General features: G+C 41.2%; 1 protein-coding gene across 8 annotated transcripts in view; it reads right to left on the bottom strand.

The window, feature by feature from the left end:
• Positions 1-22,770, bottom strand: part of TTLL5 (tubulin tyrosine ligase like 5) — a 126,938-nt gene that overhangs the window by 40,997 nt on the left and 63,171 nt on the right. For 7 of the 8 annotated variants that reach the window (XM_032113471.1, XM_032113476.1, XM_032113469.1 and 4 more), the window contains one exon: positions 10,383-10,537. The exons of the other annotated variant lie outside the window; for it this stretch is intronic. In XM_032113471.1, coding sequence (XP_031969362.1) covers positions 10,383-10,537 — 155 coding nt within the window. The remainder of the gene's footprint in view (positions 1-10,382; positions 10,538-22,770) is intronic. 8 annotated transcript variants of the gene reach the window in all.

Below are 22,770 nucleotides of genomic sequence, written 5' to 3' on the forward strand. Positions count from 1 at the left end.
ATCAGCCAGGCTGGCCTGGCATCTCCCCATCTGGTTTGTTATGAACAGTTCTCAGATAAGAAATATTAATAAAAATGCCATGCTTGCAATAGGAGAGTATCTGGAAACTGGTATCTTTAAGCACTACCCAGCTTTTTTGCCCACTCTTCCCTGCCTTTTTTTTTAAGAAGATATCTTTCAATTATTGCTACAGAATGAAATCCTAGAAATAACTGCTTGTAATAAAGAATTCTTGGTATTTCCATCCTGACACTGCACAGCCCAGCCTTAACAGTGCACTTAAAAAATTCTTGTAATTGGCACTGGTTCTGGACAACTGAGTAACAAGCTTTTTTGAGTGAGCTTTCTTGCTCATAACCAACCAAAGTTCTCTTGCCCAGAGCATTTTGGCCAAACTACTCAATGGCTGATAGTATCCAGTGCTGGGTAGAGACTAAAAAAGTATTAGTAACCACAAATGTAACTCATTATTGTAAGTCACACTATTCTCTAAACAAAAAGTTGGTGTTCCCCAGTGGAGTTCTGGTTGCTGCATCTTCTTCAGATTACACAACATACCTACACCTAGGAGCTACTGAACAGGATCACCAAGCAAAGCTGTCATGACATACACAGGGGAACTGAAATAATCCTGGCTTTTTTTACATTTTCTCCTTCCCCCTTTTTCAAAAGGGGCTTTTGTTAAACACTGGATCTCTGCGTGATTCACAAACAGCTGCTGCTTGATACCTGCAGCCCAGAGAAACCCTAGAGAGTAACAGGCTGACATAGAGCCAACAGCATGCAGTTCGCAAACTCTGGTGTCAGCTACAAAACTTTAACAGTCAGAAAGCTAGGGGAAATTAGGTGAAAGCAGAATCTTCACAGGAAAGGCCAAGTAACACTTTCAGGGACGTGAAAGGGGTTTCTTTGTGCTTTTGCAGGGATTTCCCATTTATATCACCGTATAAAACACCAAAAAGAACACTGTTCATCCTGAGGAAGCCAAGCTAAAGCATGACCTTGGGCTGGATGGAAAATACGAAAGTGCGTTGCTGGTGGAAACTTCACTGTACAATGGAAGGTAGCTCCAAAACAAAGCCTAGTCAGAAGGAAAACCCTTTGGCCCCTTTTGCTACCTCCTGCTCTGGCATTTGTACTTGGTCACTGAAACCCTTAATTCAACTGAGCTTGATTCCAGGTCCTTTGGCTGCTGACTTCGTAGGGTTGTCCACAGACTGCCCCACATGAGGGCTGCCTTCTGGAAGTCTTTCTACATGGAACTCAGATCCCACCCTACTTCCAGCATTTGACAGGCTTACTGAGATAGCAGTGTAATCCTAATTCAATTTCTCTTCCTCAGCTGCACAACACCAATGTCTTCAACACAGCTGTTCAAGACCTTTGCTCTCACAAGTAGCCAAACTTCCCTTCTCACACTACCCACTACACCTCCATTTTCTTGAAGTGAAAAGTGCAGGGCAGACCTAGAAATCTCCAAAATATTCACAATGAGTTCAACTTCAGGACAGTCCTGGAGAGCATGAGGCAAATTAAGGAAAAGTCACTAACCTTGTCTTTCATAAGCCTGGCTTACAAAGAGGATTTCCATTTTTACAAAGCAGAATTCTGTATGTCTGATCGAGAGGATACAGAACACGAAGCCCTGAGATTTCAGAGTGCCTCACCGTAACCCACAGGAATAGCACAGTTCAAAGATGGGCCCATTCAATCCCTCTGTTCTTAGGCCAGGTGGACCTGCCTTAAGATCAGTGCCAGAAAGGACATTCTTCTGGGGAACTTCCCAATGCCCTTCTCAGCTGCACAACTGCGAACTAATTCCAACAGCTACGGCATGGTAGCACAGCTTTCATTTATACTTCACTATGTGCAAGGCAAATCAATGGATAAAATTTGAGATCCTTTTGTGAGGAAGAATCACAGATGGATAAAAATACAGTTAAAAGAATTAGGAAAGGGGGAAAACCAGACATTCGTGGGATTCCCTGACAGCTCTGTGCAGAAGGAAGGGCTGGGCTGGAAAAAACAGGGCCCCAGGTTCCTGCCAAGCTGTCTGAGGCCGGTCCTTTCCAAATAGCTCAAAGAAACAGCCAAGGCTCCCTTGTAACCCTTTCAGAACTCCTTTAGAGAGGAAGGCTGCTGTAGCCAGAGCCACTCCTACAGAGCACCAGACTACAGGGTCCCCTCATTCCTACAGAAAGTAAGGAGCAGAGTAGATCTCCCCCATGAGAACTACAGGCACATTAACCCTCTGAAAACCACTCTGGAAAACAAGTATTTTAATGGCGAATAAGAGGTTTAAATAAATGCAGAGGAAAGGAAGATGTGCTCGTCACTTTGTAACATGAAATAGCTGGAACTGATACAGTGTATTTCAAAGACACGGGAGATCAGGGATTACTGGGGGGATATTATGAGTCAAGTAGTGAAAGACACTAGGAGATCTCAACTTGTTCTATATTCAATTAGGTGTTTAATAGAACAGAAAAGATCAAGCAATTTCCATCACAGCCAACAAAATCCACCAGTGCAGGAAAATGAGAGTTACCTAGCAAGGAATGGGGAAAGAAAAAAAAAAAATCCCTGAAAAAAATGAACTACTTATACCTGTTGCTCAGATTGACATTTACTGTAATAATCAAAGAAAAACAACTGCATATTAATAAAAAACTCAGTGTTTAGCATGGTCAGAAGCCAACAGGATATTGGTACACGTAAGTTGAGATAGAAATTAGAGATACACTAGTGTTATTTACATGAAACTAACATTTTACTCCTACTTGATGTACTGTTTTCATTTCTTGTCATCTCTATAAAGATAGCCAGACAATTATTAGAGGGCCAGAAAGATTTCCATTTAGAATTTGAAAAGAATGGAACTGTTTAGTTTAGGAGAGACAAACAAGAAGGGAGATGATAAAAAGATAGAGAATGAATAGTGCCAGAAAATAAATCAAGCATTTCTGTTTGTCTTCATGTGATCTTATTACAGGTACAGAGACTTTTGGCAAAATCTGGGAAAAAATTAAAGAAGGAAACTTTTGCATAATATGCAACGCACCTGTGGAACTCACTGCTGCAATTCAGGGGGACTACATTTTTTGCAGAAGGTAAAATATATGACTAATGACAATATCAACACTAGACTATGCAGAACTAAGTATTGCAAGAACTACATGCCAGCTATCAGCAGTTAGAGGGCAAAATCTAGCTCCCCCTCAGAAAGGGAATTTCCCTGCTGTCCATCAGAACATTCTCTGTGTTTCTACTGATGTCGGTGGTGATAGTTGCTCTGAAGCAGAGGATGGGAGAATTTAAGAGATTAGCAGTCTGGTCCAGGATAGCAAATCCTGTGTTTACATTAGAGTAAGGTCAGTTTGTGGAGGCAGCTGAAAATAGAAAACCCGTTATGCAGTATTGGCTTAGGAGAAGGTAGGAGACCCCTGTCATTCCCCTCCGCCTATCAATGTGGGCTGCTTGCTCTCCAAAGTATGTTGCAGGGAATAGGAGGAAACCTCTGGAAGTCATGCAGTCAAAAAGAAGCCTGGTACCCCTCAAATTTTGAGAGTTATTTGCAAAGATGTGATTGTGCAACGCCAGCAGACGAAGGTAATGCAGATCTGTGCCCCCTGTGCTCAGCCAGGGCCCGTCCAGGACATGCATCAGGCTGCAGCTCCAGCAATGCTTCCCAGAAGCAGCCAAGTAGGGAGGCCACACTTGCACAACTGCACTGGTGCCCTGCTGTGAGGCCCCAGTTTTCACCTCCGGCTCACAGCCCGAGCAGTGGCTCCTACGGTCTCCCTGCACACAGCACAAACCTCCTTTGCCTCTGAAAATGGTCCTGTGATTAATCTCACTTATTACCTCAGAAAAGTAACAGTGCGGCGGCTGCCAGCCAAGTCCGACTCAACAGCGTCTGGGGAGCTGAGGCTGCAGGGCCAGGCCTCAGACTGTCTGGGCAAGTCACGAGCTTTCCGCCTTTCCTCTCCTGGAGGCTCCAGACAGACAGAGCCAAGGTCTAGCTGTGGGAAGCAGGGATCCTTGAGGACTGTGCCAATCCATGGTGCTGAGGCCCAGAGCAATTTCCAAGCAGGATGGAGAGCAATTGGCCCTGACAACGTAAGTTTCCTTAGTGTGACCAATATATATATATAGAGAGAGAGAGAGAGAGAGAAAAAAATACAAGGCGAGCCATGTATTTCTGAAGTTTAAGTCAGCCAATTCACTTCCACACTTAACAAGTTGTCACTGGTGACCCTGGGAGACATGCATGGAAAAAAAAAAACAACAAAAGGCAAGAGGCTGTTGAGGCAGGAGCTACAGGCACAAATATGCATGGATGCACATGGAGAGGAAGAACATACACAAACTAGAAATGGGATGACTTGCAAAAATGTACCGCTACCCCGGTAGTAGTTTTCACCTCCTCTCCTCAAACCTCTTCTGAGCAGGAAGTAAAAAACCCCAAATTCGGAGCTCTCAGAAATGCCGCCTCTCAAGGACCACAGGCAGAATCAGCATGACAGGGCTGCTGAGGTGATGCAGACAGAAGTCACAGAAAAATCACTGAACCCACCCTCAATTACTCCTCCGCCTCCAATAAAGAAATTGAATTCAGGCATTAAGGTAAAGAGAAGAGAACAGGCACTGTGGGGAACAAGGAACAGATGCGGCTGTGCTAGCACAGGGCTGGACTCAGTGCTGTTGGGCTGCTGCTGCTCTGGCACTTCTGTACTGCTTAGAGAGAGAGGTGTTAAGGTCACTGCAGTTTGCTCAAACTGAACCGAGGGCCTACTGTATAACACTCAGTGCTTGCTGCTTTCTCCCTTCATTTCCTCCAAAGGCATCAGTGCCACACAGCCTCCAAGTTACCTTACACCTAGATGCTGTGCAAACAAATAGGCTCTGAACACTTGGCAAATGCAGCACCGGAGAGCCGCCAGGTAGCCTCCACTTTGCAAGAAACTGCAGGGAGCTTAAAAAAATTATTTGGAAGAGAATAAAGTTACCATCAACCCAGAACTACAAGGCAACACATATGTAACACAGAGAAAGAGATTTATTCTTATAAAAACTTGGCATTAGCTGCCAAGATCCCTAGGAATTCTCTTGTCCTTACTTTTAGCTGCAAGCCCATACATAGTTAACTCTCTCCCACAGCCCCTACTACAATACCATGCTGCTTCTGCCATGCTAAGCCTACCCCAGCCTAGCTCAAGAGTCTTGCAAAAAAAGCAAGACTGTCCCATCAACTACTCACCCTTCTATCCCTGCAAGAATCACCCTTCACATCTTTTGTCTATTTCAGTCTCCCTCTTCTCACTGCTCTTCAGAACCAGTCAGGGTCCAAGTGTGACTTGTTATTTTACATTCCACAGCTCCAAAATGTAAAATAAAAACTGAGGAAACAACAAAGCCACTTTCACCTTCCCTTCATGTCAAACACAGCAAACTGCTGCCCCTTTGACACAAAGGATTGAGACCAGTGAACTATAATTAGCTGGTGATTGCTGTTTGGGGTCTTTCTGGCAACACTCAAAGATTCAGTGAAACTAGAGAAGCCAAATACACCAGCTCAGAGAAAACTCTCAGAAGAGACCTGGGATTCTTCCTCCCAAGTCCAAAGGATATACACTTGGTGTGATCAGAGCATCTGAAACCTAGAACACATAGCACATGTACCCCTAGCAGTAAAATTGGCAAGAAGCAGTAGTAGGCACTAGGTGGGGAAGGAGGACATAAAGTATCCACTACCCAGCCCAGGTTAAGGAAGGCCAGCAATTAAAAGGAAGGTCCTGATTTGGGAGACTGTCTGTCAGGGGATGCAGCACAGCAATCTTAGTTCATGAGCTGGGGTGTGCAAGAGAGCAGAGTGTACAATCATTTTGCTGTGTAGAATTTTTGGCATACAAATTGATACACAGTTTCTATTAGAGCAAGCACAGGAAGCTTTTTAAGTAGAATACCGGATTTCCTGCACCCACACTGTTGATTTGTACATGAGCTGTAAATACATGCAATGTGACCCAGAAGCATCTGAGATGCTAAATGTCTGGTCAGCATCTTCTGGTTTCCCACCCTATTTGATACTTCTAGGCAAGGAAAAGTAAAAAAGAAAATACACAAAGCAGAGATTGTTTGGGAACCTGGACAGACAGCAGGTATGTGCACACAGCCTGTGAAGCCCTGAGAGCTGTTGCTATTACTATCAATGAGAGTGATACCACAGTAAATTACACTTAAAACCCCTTTAGATCAGAAAATTGAAAAAGCATGTGTTTATACAATTTAAACCAGAGTAGACAGTCTACAAACAAAACATCATTTCTTGATAAACCTGAGCACCTTGGCAGAAATTATGAGCTAAGAAGTACTTCAGACACAAGGAAAAGAAGAGAATTCCCTTTTCTCTGACTGCAGTAGCCCTTCACGGGCTCTGTAATATAAATTTGACTGCCATTCTACTCTCTGACTGATGACAAGGAAGCTTGCCTGCCTGCCCTAACCAAATTCAATATGTCTGTCAGAAAATCCAAGGAAAAAATATGCTGAGCAGTTTAGAAGTGTGTGGTCAGTCTTCAGGTTTGAGATCAATGTTATGAAAGAGCAAGAACCTAATGAAACAGAGAGCTGAGAAAACACTGACCATTTCACTGCTGAATTCTTGCCAACTTACTGCTCCTACGAATTCTACAAGATGCACACGAGCAAGGATGGCTGCTGCTGAATCCAAAGTGCCCACTGAAAACACAGAAATCTGTACCAGCTAGGAAAAAAAAAAAAAAAAAAAAATCATCTTTCTTGCTAGCTTTGGTCCAGGTCTTAGATATTTAGTGACCTGCAGAGCCCAAGTAATTCTTGGAGAAGAAATCCACTGTCTTTTTCAAAAAACAAGTGGCACAGCAGCTGCAAATTCCAGTGCCAGAAGCCTCTACTAACCTCCATCTACTGTCCTCACAACTAGGGATCATGCAGCTGTTTGCTAACAGGTACTTAAAAGCTAGTTTATGTTCTGAATCAACAAGCTTCATTCTGTTAAACACCTGATTTTTTACCTTTATTATACAACCAAGAATGCTTTCAAGAGAATGCTTTTTTAAGAGCAGTTCTAGTACGGTCTTGGCTTCAGCTGACTCGTAGTTTCACTGGATAATGAGGAATCACTTTCATGGTTGTGGTCCTTGGATTACTTTATTAAAATTGTGATAAAAACTATATATGGTAATCTTCAGTAACTCTACTACAAAACACGTAATCACATTTAGTGCCTTTACAGCATGATGTGAAAGGGTGACAATCCTGCCCGATGGACTGAGTGAGAAGCTGAGAACTGAGACAGAGCACTGAGACAGGACTGGGATTAAAGAAGGAGAGAACAGATTTGGCATAACTTCATTGATATACAGAGGGCAACAAAGGCAGGTCTGCAGCAAATGTGGCAGAGGTTGACAGTCATGTCACAGTAGTTAGAAGTAAGGCCACACACAACTTGGAACATTTCACCTCTTTTGCAGTCCTGCAGGCTTCTTTGTCTGAGGTGCAGCAACAGGCTAGGCCACCATTTGAGTGAAAATGGTGCCAATGCTTACAGAAAGTGACAAAAAAAAAAAATCTCAAAATGCACAGCAGCGCAGATTTCTAAAATAACATTTTAACATATCCAGAAATGTCCCCTGTCTCTTTATTACAAACCTAAGACCTCCTTTGCCTTTTGGCAAGTACTCTACTAATTTGTCACCCCATCTCATGCAAAGAAAAGGAATCAACAAAAGAAGGGATAACTTCTATTGAGATACATTTAGTTAAGTCAGTATTGGGAGAATGGGAATTAAAGGGATAGATGATTTGCCTAAAAAAATAGCCTGAATCCTACAGACTGCAAGCATCAAACCAAAATTTTCTAACGACCTTCAGCAGCAGATTTACCACAGAGCCATACAAAAACTGTGAGGACTGCACTTCAGAGACAGATGTTTGAACTGGAGCCAAGTGCAAGCCAGATAAGAGACCCATTTACAGAACATTTCCATCCTTGCTGAATTTTGTAACTGATAGACGAGAATCTTAATGGAACAAAACAGGAAGCTTTTCTTCAGTCAGCCAGCGCTGAGCACAGGCTAACACCCATCAGATGACCCTCTATGAATTGCTTGCTCCAATGTAACAATCAAGTAGCAAAAAAGCATTTACAATACAAGATAGCCATCTCCACATATCATAACCTTGATATTCCTTTTGGAATTCTCTCATTAAACTCAAGTTCACAGACCAAGTAATCCAGCACTGCCTCAATAATTTTTTTTTTCATTTCCAGATTTACATAAAACTCTTAACTCCCAGTATTTCAGCCATTCGATAAAAGCAGCCAAGAAGATAAAATAACTCAACAGGGAATCTTAAGGCATCTTTCTGACTCTTTTTCTGAGGATAAAAACAAAGCAACTGAAGTAGTGAAAGACTAAATGACTCCTAAAAGGTTTGAAGATGGAATCTTCTATCAGTTGTGACTGGAAAATTCTGAAGTATTTTCAGATTGCTGCTCAACATAAAACAGAAACTTTAACTAAAAGCATTAAACTATGCACACAATGCTAGATGAGGCACAGCCCTGGAAGTCATTCAAAATGGAGCTTTGGGCAGCAGTGGTGGGGTTTGCAGCTATGTCTGTGAGCCCATGCAGAAGTGCAAACAGAGCTGAAAAAGGAACAGAAGCTCTAGGACAGCCTGCATGCTGCTGCTCTCCCAAGCCATGTAGGAGGGGAAGGCAGTTTACACCTGTTGGATAGGTTCTTTATTTGGATTAGGTAATAGCTTGCCTGGATGGGGTCCAAGAGTAGAAACACCACCACTTCTCTCAATAACTTTAAACCCCCGAGGCAAACATTGTGCTGGAACAGAAACAGGCCAGGAATTCATTTCTCACGTTCCTCACATTCCTCTTCTTTAGGCAGGATGAAAAGTAGTGACTGATGAAATAAGAACAATTTTGCTTGAGCTTTCCAAATCCCATTACAATCTTTCTGTTGAAGATTTGGGGAAGGATGAGCACTCAGATCACATGCCTTCTGCACTGTGTTTCTCCCTCTCTCGCTTCCCTCTATTTTCCAGTAGCATTCAGGCACCAGTGATAAGAACGGCATTTTAATGTATGCAGTACTTTCCAGACCTAAACTCATGTCTTGGAGAAGCTCTGCTTCATTATTCCGTTTTAAAAGATAAAAATGAATGCTTAGGCAAAGGAATCAATATTATTTACTGGAGTGGAAAGGAAGAACTCAGATCTCCAGCAGTCCTGGGCTTGTATTCTAGCCTGGTTACTGCAGCAAGTTTGCCTTGTTCCTAGCTTCCAAGATTCAGACTCCTGCAAGTAAATCTTGCTGTTCTTTGAACCACAGGAAGAATGGTTTTACTGCAAAATCAGTCCTCTGCCCTGATTCCCATGAGTGTGTAAGCCATAAATATAAATTCCAATGTCCAAAATAAATATAGAGTATAAAGAAGACATCTGGAGAAGAAACTCTGATAAATACTGCTCTATCTTTGAACAATCTAAACTTGATATTCAAGGAAAAAGCATGAAGATGAGGACTTAGTGGAGATTTTTGCAGCATCAGGTCTAAGTTTGCATTCTGCATATATGTTTCAATGCCAGCAAACCTAAACTTACAGATGCAGGGATGGGAAATGATCAAAGAGAAACAGACATTTCCCTCTCATCCACCATGTTCATCTATGCCCCTATTTCACCATGAACCTGACAGCTCTGGGAATACAGCTATTTTCATAGGGCTCGTTTCTAAACCTGAGAAGAACCATTACTAAGCTGTTAGCATCATGGAATTGCTCATGCTGGAAAAGATCCTCCATTTAAGATCCTCAAGTCCAACTGTTAACCTTAACACTACCAAGTGTGCCATTAAACCATGTCCCTTAGTATCACACCTACACATTTTAAAAACCCTCAGGTGACTCCACCATGTCCCTAGGTGGCCTGTTCCAAGGCTTGACAACCCTTTCGGTGAATAAGTTATTCCTAATATCTAGTCTAAACTTCCCCTGATGGAACTTGAGGCCATTTCCTCTTGTCCTATCATTTGTTATTTGCGAGAAGAGACCAACACACACTACAACCTCCTTGCAGGGAGTTGTACAGAGCAATAGTGTAACCCCCCACTCCCCAAGACTCCTTTTCTCCAGGCTAAACAACCTCAGCTTCTCCAGCTGCTTCACGTAAAACTTGTGCTCCGGACCCTTCACCAGCGATGTTGCCCTTCTCTAGACATGTTCCTACATCTGAGCAAGAAGCCAAACACAGATTACAATTGAGCTCCTGAGCGCATTGCATTCTTCTTCAAAAAGCTAGAGCAGCAATTTTAACTTACCTGACTGCTGAAGAGACAGATCTTTTGTCATCTCTATGAGTATCTGACTGAACAGGCCACAGTGGCCCTCTTTTGTTGAGTGGTGACCAGTAGCTCTGTGGGGCAGCTGCATTCCCCTTGCTTATAGCTCCACTTGCCAAGTCCAGGTTTGTTAACTGAAGAGGCAAAAAAAAAAAAAAAAAGAAAAAGAAACAAAACAAAAACAAACCCAAACAAACTATCAGAAACAATTAAATGCCAAGAAAAGAGAAAAATGTATCACTAAGTAAATGGGATAGAGTATGTACTAAGAGAAGTGAAACTGTTAGAAAATGGAAAACTTTCAAATGCAAAAAACACTGTGCTAGTTGCATAAAGCAGTGAGAGATGACACCAAGATCTATCATGCCCGAGATGAATTCAGAGGCCAGCATGAAAATTACAACCCTGCCATTCACAGAAGAACAGAGAAGGAAAAGGACAAAGATGGGGCAAAAATCCCAAAGTAAGAAAGTTCCTCCCATGTGAAAAATTAACTCCACATGCATTGATCAAAAGCTAGAAGCTCATATTACACTGAGTAGAGACCAGAGTATCTCTCCAGTTGTCGTGAGCTGTGTCAGTAAGCCAACCATGTGCACCTGTCCTGTCTCTACCCCTCCCTACACAAACATACAAGCACAACCCAAAAACATACGTACCTTGGATATAAAATTCAAACCAAAACCCAACCACACATTAAAGAAACTTCTCACACAACCACTTATAAAGCACTGTGTGTTCACACAAGTAAACACACAAAAATTACGTTAGGTGTATGTTTGCAATATCAAGCTCTAAAATCTATGAGTTTTTAAGCATGTAACATGTATTTCATTGTTTCCTTCCATAAGCATTCTTCCTGCATTGCTTATACTCTTGAAAGATCAAACCGTGCAAGGAGGCCCTATCTGCTGATGTACTGAAAAAATACATAATGCAATGGATCTGTTACAGCGGTATAACAGTTTACATTTTGAAAAAAAAAAAAAAAAAGTAATAAAACAATACAAAGGTTGAAAAGCCAACTTTGCAAAGGCCTCCCAGTCAAGCCCTGATATACAACTACCTCAAATTACACAATCACATGCTACTTTTTAGGAGCAGCAAAAACATCAGGTTCTGCACAAAGATTAGGATCATATGGCAAACAAGACTTACCTGTATTGGTCCTCCTCACTTCTGTGGCATTTGGAAGGCATATAGCCAATGAGACACAGGACACAGAAAGAAGAGTCTAAGAACTAGCCTTGCATCTGCTCCACATCTCAAAGGTGGTGCTTATTAAGCCACTTAAAGTGTGACTTAAGCATAGCTTAACAACGCTCTTTTAAAGGAATTTGTGCTCAATTACTCAAACAAGTACATGCCATCTTCATTGCAATACACTACACTCACTCTTAAAATGCGCTTGCTCAGGACTACAGACAGTCCTCTCGCTGAACTCTGGATCATGAACATTGCCATTGACAACAAAGTAAGTTTTCCCTCCTGTGGTTTAATAGTACAAGGCACCTAAGCATTTTTTAAGTTCAGAATTCCTACTTCAAGTTCTGGACAGAATTAAATTCTAGTGGTTATACCCTAGGCTTCTGCCCACTCCTCCAAAAGCAGCCACTTTCATCTCACCCCTTCTCAGCTCTATCCTTTCCCATTCTTGCTCCTCATCTGTGTATCATTATTCTCACACAGTCTCAGCTTCTGCATTTCAGGTGTCATTCTCCTTGTTTTCCTCAGTATAGTTTCATTCTTACAGACTTCCAGCACTAGCTTTCCCACTACTTCTGGCCCCTGACTCACACCATTTCAGGTCTGGAACTTTCCCCAGGAATAGTTACTTGACTGGTCTTTCCACATTTCTGTTCTTGGTTTCTCACATGTCCTATATCCTAGTAGTTCTGGTTTTATTCCCCTCCCCTGACCTCTCCTTTTGCCACCCTCTTCATTCATCCAGTCCTTGAATGAGGGCTGCTCACTGGACCACATTTACCACACTACCACTCCATCCATTTCTGTTCTTCCATCTGAATGGTTCTCCGTGTCCTCTCCTAAATTATGTCCAGATACAAATTTCACAGGCTCCATATCCTAGCTGTTCTCCACACCCTGGCAGAATTCCTACTCATTCTGCAGTCAAGTCAGACAGGTCCTCAACTCAACATGGACCAGGTTACTGAAAACACAAGAGAACAGAAGCTCAAACCAAAGTACACTAGAGCTGCAAATACAGAGAAATTCAGTTTAGTATCCTCAGTGTGGAGGGAACCTTCAGGAAGCTGAGAGGTCTAGCAGGTCTTGCTGAGTATATTTCACCTGAAGCTTTTCAAACAGTTAATCTGCAATCAAGCTTGGACAAAACTCTAAATTCAAAATTGCTATTTCAAAGCATGGGAGATGAAGAGATTTAAAAGAAAAGTTCTGTAGATATTATAATGCACAAAATATTTTTTTAATCCAGCCTTGGTTTTGGCTGGAATACTTCACCTTGCCTGAAGTGTTCTGAGAACTGAACAATAAGCACAGAAAACATTAATTCAAATGAATAAAGTTTCAGAACATTATAAGCAATTTAAGACAAGATCTTACAGTGGGACATTATCAGGCAAGCTTAGTAATGGGTAGTGTTATCCACCCTATATGGAAAACAGTATTAGGTGTCATTTTGGAGCCTCTACTTCACCCCTTAATGTTGCTGTGTTCTGTAGAATTTAATTAAATTTTAAAGAATCTTCATTGCAGTAACAGAAAGCTTCAAATTAGATTTAGTTCTAATTGTGCCAGGCACTATACAAATACCTAACAATGACAGTTGCTGGTCACAAAGAATTTATTGTCTGAAAAGAAGCAAGAATGGTAAATGATGCAAACACAGAAAGCAGCATGGTAAATAAAATAGGTTATATACAATTCTTAGCTTGTCAGCAACAGTGATCGCAACTTTGCTAACATATCCAATGTGTGAAATGAAGATGATGTCATCCAATTTTCTCTCCTCATCATCTTGATGCCAAGAACCGTTTAGTCTGACGAATTACCACCTCAGTCTTGCTCTTTTACTGTGACATGCTTTCCTCATTAATACTGTATCATTGTTTATTTGAAAGCTGTCTTTTTAAGCAAATAGCTTAGCATGGGTAATAGGGACATTTCACACATTCCAGATAGACAGGTGTTTAAACTACAGCAGGATTAAAAACAGGCAAAGGATTCAGAAAGAGAGAGAGAACACCAGCAAGAACATAAGGTTTAGCTGCAGCCAGCCCACCCAGATGGGTGTTACTGCTTATTACTGTGCCATGCTTTGAGACATTTCAGCTGCTATAATTAGCTGGCCAGGATGTTGTGTTGGAGGGTTACTGAGGCACTCCCAACACATCTGTGCTCAGCAGTGGCTTCATTTTCTAGTCTTCCTGTGCACCTGATGGAACTGCAGTCTTCCCTTTACAGAGGCAAACACTTAGCAGCAAATCAGTTGGTACTTAGGTGTAGGAAGTAATGTAGAGCACCTGGACCAAAATATCCATATAGAAGAGCTTATAGCTTCAGAAATAGTAGTAATGGAGCAGAAACAAACAAATAAAAAAAATCTCTCCAAAACAAAGAAAGGCGAGTGGGGCTCAACAGAGAAGTTGGTTATTGGTGTGGATCTACAAGAATTAAATTAGTTTTCAAACTGAGTTGCACCAAGGTGGGTTCAAACTCTCCTGCTTGGTAAGACTCCTGCTTTTCATTAGCAGTGATGGAGTTCAGAGTATTTTTCCTGACAATGACAGTATGACAGGAGACCTGTGTGGGCTGCACTGCACACTTCAAACATCCCAATTTTCACATTGTCACATCTATACGTTCTTTGTGGAGCCTGTAAAAGGCAAGACAATACACAGTTAATATCTCTTATAATAGAAGGATTCACAAAGTTTTGCTCCGATTTTTAAACTGATTGGGACAGCAAAGATGTCAGATGCTGAAACAAACATGCTGACTGGAGAATGCCATGGTATAGTAAATCCCCAAAAGCTCTCAGGGAAGCAAAAGAACCCACTTGACATACTTCTATTTATGATGTAACATGAAGAAATGGGAGGAGGGGAGAAGAACACGTGGGTTGTCACAGCCGTATCAATAGAGATCTGTGTTAGAAACAGTACATATATGTACTGTTATATTTACTTCAATATAACGCTAATAAGACAAAACATAAATTATTGCATAGTGCTGAAATACTTTTTAACTTTTATTTTTATTTTTAAATGTTACACGGTAAGTTTATGACTGCAATACACTTGCCTTGACAGCAGAGACACATACACTTAAAAGACTTTATCTCCGTGGTCACGCTTTACTCAGCAAAATTTATTTCTGAATAAATTTAAGACTGAAAGCAAGGCCACAACACAGAATGATACCCCGAAGTGCTGAACATAGGAGTTGAGGGGTTTGTTTTTGTTAATCTGCTTTAAAAATTCAATATGAAATATGAACTCTTGAAGTACAGATAGGAATAAAAACCTCTAGGATAGAATTTGCTTCCAATCAATAGCATCCTACAGACAAAGATCCACTGTATAGTACTAAGAAATCACAAGCAAGAGTCAGACAAAGAGCTTAATGTCTTTCACTTTTCTGATCTACATTATACTAGTCCTTCAAGAGTTCCCATTGCCATATTAAATAATCTTTTTTCTATAATAAAGTTAGTATTTTCTTTTTGATCTTCTCTAATGATTCAAATAAGCTAAAGCCATGAATTACAACAATCAGAAAAAGAAAATAATAATAACCAGTATTGCAGATTAGCCTGCATGGACCCAGGAAAAGCCTCCTGAAAGCCTGAATGCTTCTCTTGCTAGTTTGTAGGAGTCAACCAGGGTGAACAGGGACACATCACCGCTAGAAGTTATTACTCTGCCCCTCTTGGCAGGCAGTGAAAAAGTGACTTAAATTTTCATTACCAACATCCTGAACAGCAGATCCAAAATTTCACTGGTCAACATGTTACAACAAGCAATACGCTACAAATTGCTGCCTTGATCCTCTCCAGTTGGCAGTTTTAACACTTTTCTGGCAGAAGCCAGTCAGATCCTGTTGCCTAAAAAGTGGTGGAGACTGCAGATATACAAAGTCTAAAGATAATTTTTCTTACTTGGAGCCACACTGCATCCTTCCCAGTTCACACATCTCTCATTTCCATTTGGACCTTTCTGACTGGTGAGGAGGAAAAGGGATCCAGAGCTCAAGCTATTATTTCACATGTCAGGCCTAAGAGATATGCCAAAAGAATGCAGTAACCATAGGCCTACTTTGTCTCTTCCAAAAAAAACTTCAAAATGATAAAATTTTCACAGAAACAGGAGGAGACAAAGTTTTCAGCACAATGCACCCTATCAACAGATTACAAAGGCATATACGAATAAACTATTTACTGAGAAACCTTTTTGCTTAAAGAAGGATTGGACAAGGATCATGATAAGATACACGTAAAATCACTACTCCTCTGCCTTAGGATCAGACCAGAATCCTTAAGTTTTGATGTGTCAGACAGGACAAGATGACACTGTATCATAAGCTCAAAGAGGGAACCATTCCACTTGAAAACTGAAAAGGCGCAAAATGTCTCATCTGTAGTGTGCTCTCCTTTGCCTTTTGATCTATTTTTACCCATATGCTCTGTATATGCATATGTAAGCATATGTAAACAAATGTATCCATATGTTTATCCAGTTTGAATCCTTCAAGACCCTTGTCAATCCCTAATTCTCCATTTTATTACTTATTGTTCATCCAGCAATACCATCTTTATCCAATAGCTTGCAAATGAAATGTGCTTTTTCTTTCATTACCTGGCTTCCACAGTCACTGTATTTTCACTTGCCAAGCCTACTCAAACACAGATACCCCTGAGGCTTTCAAGATCCATGAAATCTTTAACAGAAGGGAAGAGCTAAGAATTTGCCATGTGGAGAGAAAAAAATCTGCTGTATTCTTTCAGTTATTTTTCTTCCTTCAGCCTTCAGAGATGACTGACTAGATGCTACAACAATATAAATACTCACTGTTAACCTGTTCTCTCCCTAGTGCATGTTGCATTTTCCTGGCTTTACAACAGAGCTCCCAGGTACATCTGCGATCTAGCACAGGCTAGCATGACTTGGTCTAAGGCAGCTTGCCAGTCTGCCAGTACTACTGGAAACAGTCCAGCTGTCTTGCCTTCCTTAATGCACCAAGATACTGGAATCCAAAAGGCTACCCCAGTGTGGGGGAAAAAAAAAAGAAAAAAGAAAAAAATTACACCATCTTAACCTGCCTCTTAAGAGGCAAAGGAAACCCCAAATCACAAATAAGACACGCACATACAACCACTGTCTGAAGAGTGTAACAATGTGCCACTACAAATTCCATGAGGAAATCATGCAACACAAATAGATTTTTCTAGAACCACCTTTCTGTTACCCAGGCCATCTTGCTGACCGAACCCCATACTAAAGCACCTTCATTTTATGTACAGATTTGAATTTGCAGTAACAACTGGCCAGGAGGGAAGAACTGGGGCTAACAGGCTGGGAAGTGTGAAATCTGTGTGTGTACCAAGGCTGATCTGGCCAAAGGCCTGTGACATTCCTTCTTTGCTCTCTGAGCTTACCAGCTTACAGGATATACATATGCATACAGAGCACAAGTGTTCCAGTCTCCAGAAAACGTTCCAGACAAAGACCTGCCAAAGACATTCCTGGGAAACCTGACAAACTTGCAAATTCCTTTGTAGTGTCTCCAGCATATGCATCCATTTAACAACGAAAAAAGAAAACCCAAGTTAGTGCTGCTGCTGTGGATGGCTGAACTCCCCCTCTTCCCTCTCCTGAAAAAGTCAGGCTTTCATTTAGACACTCTCTGCCTCAAAACTTCCAGTGGGAGTGATTTTTACAAGGCACAATCCTGCCAAAAGTTTGATGATCAGGGTGTAATCTTTCCCATAACATGAGACCTAGCTGCTCAGACTGGCCTGTTTAGTGACTATCTGCAGATGTTGCTGCATCATAACAAAACCCTCTGCTTCTATTCCCTGTGGAGCCTCAGAGCAGAAGGAGTTCAACATGAGCACTGCAGAAACTACATTGATATTTTCACTTCCTACAACCTCTGCTGAGACCAACTGGTTATATTACTACTGTTGCTGCTACAAATCAGTAGTAATAAAAGTAATTCCAGCTCCTGTGTGAACAGCTTGAGTGAGGAGAAGATTCAGGAGTCCAGAGGTGTGAAAGAAGAAAGAAAAATGCCCCTCAGAGTCGATTGCCTGCTTCTTGCTCCTCTTACTAATTACAGTAAGATGCCTTTTTTCTTTACACTTCCCTTTCTCTCCATCAGTGGAGAGGTAAAAACCAAAGAAACGGTTACATAAAGAAAATAAAACTAAGACTCAGATAAAGTGGGTTGAGTCAAAGCAAGGGATCATCACTGAAAAAAACCAAAACTCCTCAGTGCAGAAAATAGCCTCACCAAATTTCTGTATTTGCTGTACCCTAAATTTAATGCTCTTGTTGTGCCAGGAAAGAGCTGATGCCCACTGGGACCTGTACAGAGCGTTTTGGCAGACTGGTAGTTTGCTCTGTCGAGGGCAAGGCAGGCGAGGGTACCACACTATGTAACTAAGACAGATAAACGAGGAGTGGTGTGGCTTCCAATACTGTTGTAGCTGATGTTAAGAAGAAGCTCACTATTTTGGGATTCCTGTAGCACACACAGGGTCCCTCTGGAACACTGTAAAATGCTCCGTTCAATTCTTACTCACTCCCTCTCCCTGGTGCTAAGGTTTTGTAAACTCATCTGCTTCTTGCTCATTTCTACCTTCTGTCTAAATGAAAAATGTAGAATAAGACAAGTGCCCCATCCTCCAATGGATCTCCAATGTCAGTATGTTTGCAGGAATCCTGGCTGCTGGATCTTGGGCACTGACTGGCTGCATAGCCAAGAAGGAGGCAGCTCTGTATAGCCCTTGCCTGGGTGGTCTGATGTTATCCCTGTGATTAAACTCCCTGGCTGCAAAAATTGGAGCTATTCCTGATGATAGCTGGGACCTGAAATCTCACACTCTCCCACACACACACAGAGAGAGCTTTCACCAGGTTTCCCCTCCTTCTCTTCCTCCTCCTCTTGGTCAAGCTGGCCAATTCAACACATTCTTCAGTTCCCTAGCATTAATAACTATGAAGTACTACAGCCTGCTAGATATCAACTGCAGCCCCCCCTCACCAGACAGTGATAGGGACCTCACACAGATACAACATTGCACAAAAATTTTTACTTTACAGTGTACTTCAGGGAGAAGTAGCATGCTATTCACAAAGAAAAACACTCATATGCATCCAGGATCCAGCCACCTGGCTCTGGATGTACACCCATGCTGTGTATTTTAATGTCCCCCCTACAGAAAGGCCTGCAATGCAAACACATGGAAATATTCTATGCTAAACACACATGAAATAAAGACTTTAGGATTGAAGCCTGGTATGGAACACAACAGAAGGAAAAGTAGTTTGGATTATTTTGGTCAGTCTTCATCCATCTGTCCATCAGGAAAGACCAATGGCTTCCAGCAGGTACAGGCAGAAAACCTCTCTTACAGCTGTCCAGAAGTCACAAAGTAGCCAGTAAGATCTCTACATCACAAATCAAAGCAAGAAAGAAAATTAAGTCCCTCTGCAATGAAATGGGCTTACTGAACTGTATCTTCAGGCATCATTCCACAGCTAACCACCAATATACCTGCCTTGTTTCCCCAACAGTACTGTTGCCATTTTAAGCTCATGTGAGGCAGTGGGCAAACTGAACAAGAAAACTTCAGGAAATTGAAAAATTGTATTGTTAACATGCACCGTTAACCGCTACACTACACACATTGACAAAGACATCATCACTTTGTAAAAATAATTAGCAATTATCTGATTGACATAACTAGGGAAATCACCAATTTCAGATACTGAGTTCCTCACAAGTGTCTCAGTAGCCCACTTACTGTAACGAAAATATTTAGCTTGACTACAGTAAAGCAATGTAACAAAGAAAATCTCATAAATATGGAAGCAGCAGCATAGCACATGTTCTTCACTGTAAAAGGTCAGTTCAGATCAATGGCCCAGCAAACTCACTATCCTGTCTGACATATTTCAGAAAATGGAAGAAATTTTAGTTTCCATGCACATAACTGAAACATCTTATTGATAAGGAAAATGAATTTGTTATTTCTGTATGGTAAAACCTAGGGATCTATCGTTTGCAAAATGCTCATTATTCTCTCTGAGGAAACTATGGCCTATTCATTTTTCAGCCTTAATGGTATCCCATTTCAGGGAGTTTCAGAAGGTAAATATAATCTGTGACAATAACTATTCACTTTTATTATAATTTTTTACTCCAGTATCTTCCTGCTAAACTGAATATCTTCTCATTATTATGAGAAACATGAATCAAGTAAACTTTATTTACCTTGTCTTTCACTGCTCTATGTAATTCCTTCACATTTATCTCCTCCCTAAAAAAATTTAATGTTTTCCTCATTAAAACTGCATTTGCAGTCATTCTTCTGTGAACCCCAGTTATTTTTCCTAAATTCACTTTAGGGATGTCACCCAGAAGTGAAAACAGTTTTGAGGAAGGTTATGTAATTGATGCTTACACTAATATATATATGTCCTATCCTGTTCCTTAAACACACTACTAATTTTTCTTTGCTGACTTTACTGCTTAACTTGGAACAGGTATCTTCACTGAGCTTTCAATGAAATAAAATCCTTTTTTTTCTTCCCTAAAGAAATAAGCTTTAGATTAATCATTCAAGAGGTTAAAATTATTGCTTATCATATAGTTGGTTATTTGTAAACACTGAACTTCATCTGCCAGTGTCTTACCCAATTAATGCAGCTCTTAAATTTCTATTCGTTTTACTCATAATAATCCAAAAAAGAATACAAACATAACGACAAATTACCAGGAAGTAGGCTCGAGTTTAAGTTTACAGCACACACCTAACTTTGCTGTAACTGAACATGGGACTCTCGCAGCCCACATTATACTGAAGGTAACAAGAAATTACCTTATGTGGTAAATATGAGCTGCACAAACATGGATGAACACTATAGACTAGTTAATCTACTGTAAATTCACACCCTATACTACCTTGCAATAACTTTCATTCTTTAAGTAATAAAATGCCTCATTAATGTCCTTAATCTCCTCTTTTCAAACACTTAATTTTACACTGGATCATGTACATTCTGCATTATGCATCTTCAGTTATCCACTTGCTATATAGCAAACTGACTAGTTATTTTTTGTTTGCTTTTTGTCTTTTATCTGTAATAAAACTTTGTTTCTCATCCTACAGAGACCTGTCCATCTTAATAACAGTTGCTGAAAACTTGTCAAAAACTTTTTTGAAAGTTGGAATATGAACAAGTTACACTGAATGCTATTTTTCTCAGTTCAAAGAACTCTAATAGATAAGACATAATGTATTACTCATTTTCTTACAGCCATTTGAGATCAGATACCTCCTCATTATCCTACTCAGCCACTGACTTACCAGGCTAATGCTGGACCCTCAAAGACACATCTAATATAGGGATCTCTGTTGCTTGCTCCCAGACATATTGGTAGTTAACTAGAGGCACACCTTTCTATTTTTGGATGCTGCGGAGTACTATAGTTAGATTGCACATGCTGCAAAGATCAGGCAGGGTCTGAAATATATGGTATGGATATATGGTACCTAACTCCCACTGTTGTTATGATCTCAAAATGAGCTCTATTATTAGATCCTATTTAATCACAAAAATATCATAAACCTGTGGTTTTAAGTTAAGAGAATGGAATAAAATTCCTCAGAAGTAAAAACTAACATTCATTGTTAACAGCTATACTAAACAATAAATTTTCTATGTAGAAACTTTGATGTATGCATTCTTTTCTAATGCTGAATGTTTATCATAAAATCATAGAATCTTTTGGGTTGGAAGGGAGCGTAAAGATCACCTAGTTCCAACCCCTACCTGCATGCCCAGGTTCCCGTATGCCAACCTTCCACTAGATGAGGTTGCTCAGAGCCCCATCCAACCCAGCTGTGAACCCTTCCAGGGATGGAGCAGCCACATTTTCTCTGGGCAACCTCTTCCAGTATCTCACAAACCTCACAGTAAAGAACATGTTTCTAATATCCAATCTAAACCTAGTGTCAGTTCAGTGCCATTACCCCTTGTCTTGTCACTACATGTCCTTGTAAAAAGTCACTCTCTACTTTTCCTGTAGACCCGTTTCAGGTACTGAAAGGCCACAATAAGGTCACCTCAAAGCCTTCTCTTCTCCAGGCTGAACAAACCCAACTCTCTCAGTCTGTCTTCACAGAAGAGGTGCTTCAGCCCTCTGACCATCTTGGTAGCCCTCCCCTGGACTCACTCCAACAGGTCGATGTCCCTCTTGTGCTGGGGACCCCAGAGCTGTACACAGCACTCCAGGTGGGGTCTCACCAGAGCAGAACAGAGGAACCCCCTCCCTCACCCTGCTGCCCACGCTGCTTCGGATGCAGCCCAGGATACAATTGGCTCCCTGGGCTGTGAGTGCACATGGCTGGCTCATGTCCAGCCTCTCATCCACCAGCACCCCCAAGTCCTTCTCAGCAGGGCTGCTCTCAATCTGTTCATCCCCAGCCTGTGTTGCTGCTGGGTATTGCCCTGACCCAGGTGCAGCACCTTGTACTTGGCCTTGTTAAACCTCATGAGATTCCCATGGCCCCACTTCTCAAGCTCGTCCATGTCCCTCTGGACAGCATCCTGCTAAGGGTGCACCTGATGCCACTGTGCCCCAATGAGAACACTGAATAGCACTGGTCCTGACTCAGATCAAATCCTTCATAACATAACTAGAGATTGACATACTCAAGCATGTCCTTCAGGAAACATCGTTCCTATTCCTACCATTAAAGACAGTTACAGAAATTAACCAAAAAGCTGCTTCTTTTTTAGTCAAAGACAGAATAATACTGCTCCTCTTTGCTCTCTATTCATCCCTCATTCATTCCTGCAACTGTGCAGTAAGGCATTGTACAGTGATGCAAAAGAATTAAGTAATTATTCTTAAGTGGTCTAGATGAATACTTCTATTGTAGACCACTGTGAAGGCACCACTGTTTTCTCCAGGTTGCAAGAATGAAGATGGCCTGATGAAATTTTATACAATATAACGGAAAATGTTTTTCAAAAACACAAATTAATGAAAGGCAAAATGTTCTCTCACATTTTGTGAGACAGTCTGTGAAGACCAAAAACTGAGTACAATGGAACAAATTTGCAGATTAGTAAGGCTTTACCTTCCTACCTCT

This window comes from Corvus moneduloides, chromosome 6, assembly GCF_009650955.1.
Source record: "Corvus moneduloides isolate bCorMon1 chromosome 6, bCorMon1.pri, whole genome shotgun sequence".
Classification (NCBI taxonomy): Eukaryota; Metazoa; Chordata; class Aves; order Passeriformes; family Corvidae; genus Corvus; species Corvus moneduloides.